Genomic DNA, 12,222 nt, shown 5'->3' on the forward strand with positions numbered 1-12,222 from the left:
CAAAACAACAACAATGATCCATATGCATGAAAACGGAATTATATATAGGAGTATGTATTATTTCCCGTATTTACTTACGGCAAATTATATGCATGCATGAAACACAGAGAGCTATATAGAAATTAAAAGAATCGAATTTTGGTAATTTACCAGAGTCCGAGTAGGGGGACTGGTCAACAATGTAATGAGGGTCTTTACATTTCCCCTGAACAATTTTGCAGCGAGCGAGCCTTGCACACGTTTCCCTGGAAGCGCCCTGATGAACGCGGCATGCATTGTACATTCTTCTTGCAGTCCTGGATGGGCAGCAGCTGTTAGCATGCACTAGTTGGCTCTGCTGCTCCAGAACTAGACCCAGGACAAGCACCATGATAACCAAGCTCTTAGTCTTATCCACGGATGATGGATGCGGCGGGCCGGCGTATGTGAGTAATGTGTTGGACTGATGGTGAGTGGAGCGAAAAGCTTGCTGACTGCTAGCAGGTAAAGCCTAGCTTGGATCCATTTATATAGAGCCGGGATGCTACCTAGTATGTATGGTTCCGCTGATAAAAAAAAATGCATCATCAGATTATTATTAGTAGTAGGAGTAGTTGGTCGATGTATTGTCATTTAATTTGCTCGATAGAATAGATGCGTGGTACGCAGGTGGCAACAGGACTGGGTGGCAATCGCTGAGGGACTGCAGAAATGGGTGCTGTGTACGTGTCTGAACCCGCAGTAGGGCACGCGCGCGCGTATGGATGGGAGGGATGACTGTAAATTGATTATGGATTTGATGAGACGCAGATCGAATCGAAATGGGTGCTGTGTACGTACGTGTGCCTCACAACCCCTTGATCCTGCGGCACGTAAGGTGGTTGGGTGTCACCAAGAGGAGCGCTCTCGGCAGCGCAATGAAGAGACAGCACACACTTCACTAAACAACATATGTACGTTGTATTATCTTTACTGTGTGTACTAAACAAGTTTTTTATCCCATTATTACAACATAAGGGTATTCTGTTAGTAAATGGAAACCAATGTCTCAACCCCTCAGAACTGGGTATGTAGGACATGACTGTAGGACATATATAGGAGTACTATATTTTATCGTAACTGCCAAATTGAAAGAGCAGATTCAAGAAAAGAAAACGAGGATTAATTGTGGAAACCACTTTCAGAACTTGATCATATTTGTTTGCCTAAAAATGAGTTGCTTTCAAACACAACCATCTTCACTTTTTGTAAGAGCCAAGGGTAGCTCTGAAATTCTAGCTAGCTGCATGTTCAATCGTCGGGAACAATTGTACGGCACTTGAAAGAGCCTGCTGTTGTCGGATTTTGATCAGAGCTACCCTCGGCGTGATCGTAACTACAGTTTTGGTTGGGTGCTCCCCAAACGATTACAACAAGGCAAGATACACTGATTTATCAGTGTATTGGCATGCAATGAAAATCAAACAAAACTGTCTGCTAAATGTACATTAGTAAAAGCAATGCGACATTTCGGCATATATGATAATAACCACGCCATTCCTTATCTATATATACCACATGCTAATGTCAACAGATAGGTACCAATAGATGTTACAGACTGGTGTTTTTTTCAAAAAAAAAATGTTACAGATTGGCCTCTAATCCTTACAGAGATATCAGCCTCAACCATGGATTAACTTCATATAGTAAAAAATAAGCACAATAAGGCCCTGGCGCCAGCCGAAAGAACAGGGGGCCACACTTTCATATACGGCAACCTAAAACTTCTCCCTGCGAATGATATGGACTGCCATGGTAAGCTTACTCTCCTTCTTCAGTTCGAATAGGCAGACGTCGCCGACGCGCAGGCCATTTCCACGAGCAAAATTGGGCCAACCTCCGTTAAGAAACCACCTTCTACCATTATGAAACATCATTTTTGCCTTCCATGTCTTCCCCCCACACTGGAGCCATATGGTTTGCCCTTTAGTCGGGAGATATACCGAACCATATCGTGAACCTAATTCCTGAAGCATTATGGATCAGTAGTTAGCAACACGCTACAAAACAAAATAAGGTTAAGATGACAGGAACAGCAAGCTTAAGGATAAAAAAAACAACAACTTAAGACCAAACAAAAAAAGAATTGGGCTTACTAGCATCCAACGTTGAGCAACACCGACGTTGTTGTTCTTCATTACTGCCACACAAATAGGAATTTCAGATCGGATAGCTCGCACTCGCTCCTCGATGGTTCTCTTCTGGGATTTAGATAGAGGACTCTTGCATGGTACAATGTATGGAGGAACAAATGGATCATCAGAGTCTCCGCCCTCTACAGGTTCATGAGGAATTTCTTGCATATCACTTGCCGAGGAAACATGTTCTCCTGCAGACAGTTGTAGACCATATAAGAAATGGAATAATCTAGAGAGCTAATAGTTTTTTTTATGTTTTGCAGTAATACCAGCGGTAGGTTCCTCCTCGATATGGATTTCTGAAGCCATCTTTGCACTAGATGCACCAGGGCATGGGCCAGCCATTTGAAAGCCAGCCCCACCTCTAGAATAAGTTGTTTCATGAAGAACATAGACCATAAATGTGCACCTTATCTCATCTTTTGTCGGTACAAGGAGGCAGATATCTCCCTCCTGCACATGATTCTCACGGACAAAGTCTAGCCACTGTCCTATAAGCATGTAGTTTCTACTTTCAGCTCTTTTGTAGAATTTGGGATGCCACTTCTTGCTCTTGCCAGGCGCCTCAAGAGTGACATTTGTGCTTTCATCTGGGAAATGTGCACTTGCATAATCCCTGGTAATTCCCTGATAGAAAATGGAACATGATGCTCAGAAGATTAATGACAACCGGAATCTCATAGGTAAATCTCCCATACATTGTTACTATTATCTACAAACAGTTCATGTTGATATAAATGAGTTTCCTATTCAATAGTAGTGGAGTTACCAGAAAAGGACCCGGGGGTTGCACATTGCCCTTCCGCATTATTGATATAAAAACTGTGAATTCAGGTTGAATTTCCTGAATAAGCTCCATTACTCTCTTCTTTTGTGCTTTAGATAGATAACATCTATATGCCAAAACATATTCCAAGGATACGTTTTCAGAGAGAATGTCTTCTCCTGTACAAAATTTTGCAACAGAGTTTAGTAACAAGTGATGTACGATTCGAGGTAAATATGCAAGCAACTAGAATAATGCTATAACCTGACTCCTCAGATGATGATGAGGACTCCATACTCATCTTCACAGTTTTCCCACGTCGACAGGAGCTAGCCTTTTGACACTCCGTGGATCTTTCACTGCTTGCAGATGCTTCTGTGCTATCATGTTGAGAAATGCTGGAAATATTAATGGGATCTACACTTCTTTCTCGCACACTTGGGATGGTTTCTATGCCAGGGCAGGAAAATAGTTCCTCACAACCACCATTGGATGAATATGGCCCTGCATCCCTTACTGACTCCACCCTCTTGGTAGTTAGATGATGTACTGGAGAACCAAACTGTGCATGATTCAGTGGCCTTTCACTTGACACCTGCTCTAGAGATCTGACACAAGTAACTTCACCACGCCTTTGTAGGCATTCATAACAGAACCATTCTATTAACGATGCATCGAAGACAACTTTGTCCAAACAGTATCTACACAATGACGAATCATAATAAGAAAAGGCCGACCATAAATTAATAAGCTTTAACAACATAATTACAGTACATACTACAGAAGGCACTTGAGTTTTCCATTTAGGTATTACATGATTTGCAAATATCCATTTCTAATTCAATAGAATGTGAAGATAGGGATATATTCATATAGTCTTTGTCTACTCGACTTTGAAATTGACTGGGAAAAAATTTATGATGTTAAATTCCGGGGTAAAAAGTAGACCTAACCTCTAAGATGATACCATGGTTTGTCATATAAGGGGGAAAATGCTGTTGTTTACACCCATTAATAAGCGCAACATAAAATGGAATGTAATAAAATAAAGCATAATTAGTATAAATGGAGACATACTGGTGCACAGCATAACGCTTGCAGTCTCTGCAACATAGCAGAAGTTGTCTGTAACCAATATCTCCACAGACTTCACACACAATGTTCTGCACAAACACAAAAAACGTTTGCTGTCATAATCAAATTATCAATTACGCCAGCAACTAACACAAATAATCAAATTGTTCTAGCGAAACCCCCATCTTTGCTGAAAAGATTATCTATCTAGGTGACTAGGTGGGTGTCACATCAGTTGATTCCTCAAGGAGTATTAGGCCGCCTACAAACAGCAGAGCAGCGCAGAAGGTTCATACATTAGGCCAGCAATGGCATCGACGGGAGGAATTGATAGCATTTGATTAATATCCGAATCGCCCGAACGCGAATCGCATCCTGAGTGAGGACAGGAACACCGAAACCGAAGGAAACAGTATCACCCTTAACTATTAATTAATCTTTTTTTCTAAAAAAAAACTAACTATTAATTAATCTCGTTGCGCGACGGGAGCAGTCCAGATTACATTGCATTGAAACTACACTTCTGTGGGCGCATTGCATTGCCAGCCGGGAAGTAGAAGAACAGGAAATCGCAAGAGGACGGTATGATGCATGCAATACATACCATATTCACCGGCCGGTCACCACCACCTTGCCTGCCACACCAAGAAACGAGAAGGGGGCGCGCCTGCGCCGGCCTCCGCAGCTCAGACCGATCCCAATCCCGTAATAATCTCCAGGAGGGCCGCCGGGTTCCGGCCGATCGGAGGGCCGCCCGCGATTGTGCAAGGGCTAACGAACGAACGAACGGAAGGAGGAATATAGGCGGCGGGAGAGGAGGGGCGGAGGAGCTGCGGCGCGCCGTTGGATTCGACTTCGGACGAACCACCGCCACCAGGACCGACCGATTAGTAGTAGGGTAGACCTTTGACCTTTCTCGTTTCCGCATCGGGTCAGGTGGGACCCACCCGGACGCCCGGTTTTCACCTGAGAGCCTGGCACTACAGTGCTGACTAGCGCCGGTCCGATTCCGCGTCCTCTGGACTAAATTTGTAAAGAAAACAAAAGGGCACAAATCCAGACATCGACTTGTTTATGTTTTTTTATATTTATTAAGCTCCTCAGGGACAGATTTGTAGGAATGGATCTCAACCTAGACGCCATTTAGGTATTACACGGAGCAATTTATATTGTAAGGAAGGGCTCAAGGAGACGAGCTGCGGTGCGCCGTTGGGTCCAGCAAGCTTGTCTGTTATCTCTACGTCGGAAAAGAGCAAACAAAAAAAAAATCCCTGATGAGAAGCACAAAAATCGCTTTGTAGTCATGTTCCAGTGCTAGTATATCCGCTCATAATAATATTTATGGTACTGGTACAAGACTATTTTCATAATATTTATGGTACTCTAAAATATTATTATAAAATTAGATTAAACGATCTATCTAATGATATTAATTCTGTAACATAAATATTATTATTTTTATATATATTTAGTTAAAGTTATTTCTCGATAAGCGAAAACGACAGTTATTTAGGGACGGAGGGAGTAGGAGTCGTCTTAGGATCGTAACAATACTCCCTCCGTCCCAAAATAGCAGTCGTTATGGGATCATGTATGTCAAATTTTCTCAACTTTGACTAGATTTGTAGAAAATGCATGTAACATTTTATATTTCCAAACAAGTTTATTATGAAAGTATATTCAACGATCTACCTAATGATACTAATTATCTTATTATAAATATTAATATTTTTTTATATATATTTGGTCAAAGTTAATGTGTTTGACTTCGTAGGAAGTGAGATTAAGGAGTACCAATTTGGTTGTGAGCTACCGTGACACTGTGAGTTCATCTTTGACCACTAAAGGAGCACAAAAGCCATGTTGTTGCATATGCAACAAACATTGATGCTGTTCCTGGTGTCACCAATGCCGAGCCGCACACCAACTCTTTGACGCTGGGCATTGAAATGGACACCGACATCAACCTCGCGGACGCGGCAGTGCTTGTGGAGGCTGCATCTATCCAAGGATCTCAACTCTGAGAAGTTGTATATGGAGGCTACTGCAAGTGAAGCAAAAGCAGACTCTACTGTTACTGTTATTCCGACAGTGAGCGGTGGCATCACTGACCATTGTGAATGCTGTTGTACCGGTCAGCAAGCTCACTATTACCACATCATCAGCAAGCAATCTTGTCTTGAAAACACGTTACTACCCCAAATTAGCCTAACTAATTTGCAATCTAGTTGTGAAAAAAAAACTTGAGTCACTAATGAAAACAGGCTACTACCCTGAATATTCTTTTTTCTGGTCTCAGTGTACCGTGCACTCATAAATTTGCACAGCAAGGAAAACGCTTGCAGTTGCCTACTAATGGAACACAAACAGTATTGCATTAATTTTCCTTTTTACCATAAGAATTAACTAGCAAAAGATGCTGCATCGCTTAAAAATTACTAGAACCAGTCTGGATGGATACTGATGGCGTGCATCAAATTAAAGAGTTGCACAGATAATTCGACGACAACCATGGATTATTTCAAAGTACTACAAAATAACAAAAATAAACCACAAGGGTGCCAGCACAAAGAAAAGGTCACCATTTTCTTCTAGATTATACTACAAACTAAAGCTCCTTCCTGGGAATGATATGGACCATCATGGTAAGCTTCCTCTCTTTCCTCTTCAGTTCAAACAGACAGATATCACCAAAACCTAGACCATTGTCACGAACAAATTTGTGCCAACCTCTAGAAAGATAATGCCTTTGACGAGTTGTCACTATATTGGCCTTCCATATATTTCTCCCGCACCAGAGCACCACAGTTTGCCCTCCAGCTGGGAGATTTACAGCAGTAGCATATCGCGAACCTAATTCCTGATGTGTTATGTATACAAAGTTAGAAAATCAAACCTAATTCCTGATGTGTCACAGATATAGAAAGTTAGAAAAACAATGACAGCGAGGCGGACATTTGAAATGAACTAATTCTAAATTTATATTATTGGCCTTTATATACGCAGTCTTTTACAGGGAGGAATAAGACATTACTCATGTTGTAACAAAAAGTTTTTCATATATGAAAGCAGGTGCATATATAGTTTGGCATTCATACAACAGCAATCATGTCAACATCAATAAACCAGGTTAAGGTGACAGTAACTAACTTTAGAAGAATGAATAATAATAACTGAATGAATTTAGAAGAGAATTGAACTTACTAGTGTAGGTGTCCGAGACATCCCAAGGCTGCTCCGCCTCATGATTGCTACATAAATGGGAACTTCAGATTTGATGGCTTGCACTCTTTCTTCAACAATCTTCTTTTGGGATTTAGATAGACCGCTCCTGGATGGTAAAATGTAGAGAGGCTGAGATGGACTACCAGAATCTTCTCTCTCCAGAGATTCACGCAAATTTTCATTCATGTCACTTTCCGATGAAACATGCTCTCCTGCAGATAGTTTTAGGGTATAAGAAGGGAATAATAAGTAATCCAAAATGCAATTGATTTTCTAATACTTTGCAATAATACCATCCGTTGGCTCCTTAGTATAAACTTCTGAAGCCATATTTGGACTAGATCCACCAGGGCATGGGCCAGCCCTTTGAAAACCAGTTTCACTCCTGGAACAAGTAGCTGCTGCGCAAATTAGATAGACTGTAAACGTAAAACTTCTCCCAAACTTTTCTGGTAAAAAGGCGCAGATATCTCCCTCCTGCACATCATTGTCACGGACAAAGTCTAACCACTGCCCTTGAAGCCTGTACACACAACCTTTTGTTGTGTTGAATTTGGGATGCCACTTCTTGCTCTTGCCTGGTCTCTGAAGTGTGACATTTGTGTTTCCATGTGGAAAATATGCAAATGCATATTCCTTTATAATATCCTGATTACAGATGGAACATGATGTGATGTAAACAAACAACCAAGACTACTAAAAAAATAATAGTTTCAACAGTAAACAAAAGGGAAAAAAGTGTCATTTGTCCACATATAGTCAGAAGGCTCATGAGAATTTGAAGAGGGTTAAATTTAGCTTATACCTACGGCAGCATGTACATCAGCAAAAAGGAAATAATTTTTGGGAGCGGTGACATGCTATTCAACAGTAGTGAACTTACAACAGAAGGAGCTGGGGGATGAACATGGCTCTTCCGCATGACGGCAATGTAAACAGTAGTTTTAGGTTGAATCTCCTGGATCAGCAAAGTTACTCTCTCCTTTTGTTCTTGAGATAGATAAGTTCGATGTGATACAATATAATCAGCCCCTGGTGCCTGAAGATCATCTGACTCAAAAGATTCATTTTCAGATGGAATGTCTTCTCCTGTGCAAATTGACGCAACAGGCAATAGGAATAAGTAAGGTAAAATTTGAGGCAAATATGAAAGTAACTTATAAGTTAAAACTGTTAACCTGAGCCACCAGATGACGAGGATGTTGCAGTCATCTTCAAAGTTTCCTCATGTCGACTGGAAAGTTTCCCTGACGATTCTATGGTATCAAACTGAGAGCTGCTTGAAATATCAACATAATCTACTCTTGTTTCTCCAACACTTGGGATGCTTTTTATGCCATCACAACAAATGATTTTCTCACAACCATCGGAATCAAAGATCAGAACCTTGAAAACAGAGTTTTCAATGTGCCTGGAACAGCAAGAAGTCGTTCTGTTCAATATGATGGGCACCAACAAATTCCTCCCACCCATGTCTGAGAACCATCTTATTATAACATTCCATAACTTCAACATTATATACGCTGCCATTAGGGGATTCTAACTTGATAGTTTGGGATAACTTTCCTACAAAATGCTTCAGAAATTTGTTTGGCACAATCTGTAGTAAACATTGAAAGGAATTGATGTAAATAGAGCAAGTCCTGGCCAGGTCAACCGAAAACAAATAATGTAATCTGAGATATGTTTGTCCGGAACACAGGATATGTATCAGTAAACAGATATCGTTTTCTTATGGAGCAAACTACATTTATGATGTCTTTAGAAAAGGGAAATTGAAGCTTTGGCTATTTTAACATGGCATACAAGAGTTTCTGTCACTGTTTTAAGCCTTGGACATATCAAATGAAACACTAAAAATAATTTAAGAACTTCTGTGATTTAAATTATGTTTCTCACTATGAGGACCATATGGTCGTAGGGGTGTCACTCTTCCCAGTGTTCAGGAAGTAGCTAGCAGCCTAGCACCCTTCAGTTCTTCCTGCCTACCCCAAATCAAGTTAATCAAAGTACGAAATCCAGTCTCCATTTACCAAATCGAAATTTACATTTTTGGTATAAAATATTGGGAAATGCAAGTTATGGAAAGCAAGATATCAAACTTGAGAAGTATTACCATGATATGTTTAGGACTGGCAGTCATACGCCTGAGGAAGCAGCTCATACTTTGATTCTTCTCATCCGGATGGTCCAAGTATCTTTTGCAATGATCACAAGGTTTCTTCATTCGGGAAGGACCACTTCTAGCCATGTCAGCTGGAATTGCAGTTCGTATTAGAAACATATTCAATTAAAAAGAAGACTCTGCAATGCTGCACACTAGCTCATTTCCAGCATAAAAAAAAATCTTAACACTGCATCAAAAATATAGTTTGCTCTATAAAAACGAGTATTTTTTCCCCTGGAAATCATTACAGAGGTGGCAACTCTTGTCTATGCATAGTTTAATAAAGCAATTGCATTACACTAAGATGTTGCAATTGGGCACCCAAAATATAATCCATTTTAAAATTCAGCTCAAGAGAAATGGTTCCCTATGCTACTACCAGTACCAGACAAAAGCAGGCTCAAAATCAAACAAAAATATAATGCAAAGAACTGAACAAATCAAAGCTGCTCTTCACTCTCTTACATTATTGATGCTCGAAGGAGAGAGAAAACACCCTTGCCTCTGCATAGAAGCTCCGGCGAAGAATGGTGATAGGCTGATAGCCTCAGAGCTAGTGATACACACACATATATACACGCGCACAAGCCATGAAGCCAGGCATCACCATTACATGGATGCAGAAGTAAAAGCAAGTGCTGGATGCAGAGGTGATCAACTCTCTTTTAGGAAGACTTGATGGAATGACAGTTCAGTGAATTATTGCAGGGAATCCACACACAGAACGAAGCTGCCATCATGTCCTCTCTGAAAAGGAGTATAGTATACTTTTTTTTAAAATAATAATGAAATGGAGCATGTACTTATAATTAGTTAACAGTTTCCGCATCACTAAAGAAACGAAATGTATTATACTGTGGCCCAGATGAAACAACCTGTAGAAATTAAATGGTAATTTGCAATACATGCCTGTATCCAATCGTTCCTATTGACTTGCCAGCAGTCACTCCTTGCAAACACAACACACATCTACTGGCCATTTGTGTGGAGAGAAGTGGGAGGAACCCAAAAGCTCAGAATATGAATGCTCATCTGAGCTCAGTCAAGAGTCAGGAATCTAGAAGAACATTTATGCTTCAGAATATTTCGTCAGATTACCTGCGCGTGCGCAATAATATGATATGACCCATCAGGTCTGACAAAAGTTACGAATATACAATCCCATCAGGTCTGATCCATCAGGTCCAATCCAATCGTTCCAATCACACCTGTGGATTTTGGCAGCGAGACCTCTCCTCCTCGGCTGCGCCTCCTCGCCTACACTAGTCTGGTCGAAGCCCCACCAAGATCGGCGCATGGCGAGCCATCCGGTGAGGTTCGGCCGCGCACCGCCGTCCTTCAACGCTACCGGCCGCCGGCCTCCCGTTTCCCTCCGTCCGCTGCTCCACCAGGCCCGCCGAGCCTGGTGTCGCATGCCGCTCGCTCTACCCCTCTCCTCTTTCGCTCCAACACCCAGTTCTCATGAACCATTGACTCCAAGCCGCTCTGGTCCACCGGTCCATAAAGTCAGCCCGTGATACAGTAACTTGCGGCAACGGCCGCACTGCAGGACCACTCGTCAGCAATAGAGGTCGCACTGGTTCACTGGACGGATAGCTCGATCAGACACTGGTCTACGAGCATACTGACGTAAACCGGGTTCACAGCACCAACAATCGTAACACCACTTGCTGACCCCACTGGTCAGCGAATCTAACACCCCCGAAAGTGCTATGTATACCCGGAATTCTAGAAAGCTATTTATTTCAGGGGGAAATTTCTCGTATGTCGTTAAAAAAAGATCGTAATTTCCCGTGTGTCTTTAGAAAAGTTTAGCGGTCTTCAGCACCACTGCTCTAACTTTTTTATGCCATTTATGCCACTGCCGTCAGTTTGGGCTCTAACGCCGTTAAACTGCAGATGTGAAAAGTCGAAAATACCCTTAAGTCTAAATATGTCATTAGTTTTTTTTAGCATCTTAACGACTTCAAATGAAAAAAACTCAAAACTAGAAAGTTGTAGATCTCATCGAGATCTATAATTTTCATATAAATACAAAACTAGAAAGGTGTAGATCTCGAGATCTACAATTTTCATATAATCATATGAAAATTATAAATTTCGACGAGATCTACAACTTTCTAGTTTTGAGTTTTTTCATTTGAAGTCGTTAAGATGCTAAAAAAAACTAATGACATATTTAGACTTAAGAGTATTTTTGACTTTTTACACCTACAGTTTGACAGTATTAGAGTCCAAACTAAAGGCAGTGGCATAGAGAATAAAAAAAAGTTAAAATAGTAACACTGAATACCGCTAAACTTTTTCAGAGACATACGTACGTTGCGATCTTTTTTTTTTAATGGCACACAAAAATTCCCCTTAGCATCATGAATCCCCTCCACGCCAAGCCCATCCTCGACGCTCTCGACAAGCTGTTCGCCGAGCAGAACGCGAGGTGGGATCGGCGATTCGCCGATCTGGACGCCGCGTGGGATCGGCGGTTGGCTCCTCGGAGCGGCACCCGGGCCGCGGGGGAGCAGCGGGATGCCGCCGTCGCGCTTGGCGTCGGCACCCCCGAGCAGAACAGCGCGGCGCAGTCCGTAATCGCCGACAACTGGGGCGGCCTCTTCGAGCCGCACGACCACGACACGACGGAGCACATCTACTGCAACGAGGGGCCCTCTACGGCGCAGTACGATGCCCCGGTAGTCGCCGACAACTGGGTGGGCTGTTCGAGCATCCTGCCCCCATCCCGGAGGAGCGCGTCCTCGACCTCTCAGCGTCCGACACCCCCTTCGGCTCCGTCTTCTCCGGCACCGCCGGCGAGGCCGCCTCCACCGTCCAGTGGATCG

General features: G+C 42.1%; 1 protein-coding gene and 1 pseudogene across 1 annotated transcript; both read right to left on the reverse strand.

Moving 5' to 3' along the window:
• Nucleotides 1-1,514: 1,514 nt before the first annotated feature.
• Nucleotides 1,515-4,744, reverse strand: LOC136522756 (B3 domain-containing protein Os03g0619800-like). Its single transcript, XM_066516567.1, has 7 exons — nucleotides 4,601-4,744; nucleotides 4,000-4,085; nucleotides 3,187-3,623; nucleotides 2,926-3,101; nucleotides 2,426-2,783; nucleotides 2,115-2,347; nucleotides 1,515-1,985 (listed from the first exon to the last, which is right to left on the reverse strand). Exons 1-7 carry the CDS (start codon nucleotides 4,601-4,603, stop codon nucleotides 1,737-1,739), a joined length of 1,542 nt encoding a protein of 513 aa, XP_066372664.1. The 5' UTR covers nucleotides 4,604-4,744; the 3' UTR covers nucleotides 1,515-1,736.
• A 1,708-nt stretch (nucleotides 4,745-6,452) lies between these two features.
• LOC136522747 (B3 domain-containing protein Os03g0619600-like) lies at nucleotides 6,453-11,378 on the reverse strand (annotated as a pseudogene).
• Nucleotides 11,379-12,222: the final 844 nt, after the last annotated feature.

Source organism: Miscanthus floridulus, chromosome 2 (assembly GCF_019320115.1).
Source record: "Miscanthus floridulus cultivar M001 chromosome 2, ASM1932011v1, whole genome shotgun sequence".
Taxonomy (NCBI): Eukaryota; Viridiplantae; Streptophyta; class Magnoliopsida; order Poales; family Poaceae; genus Miscanthus; species Miscanthus floridulus.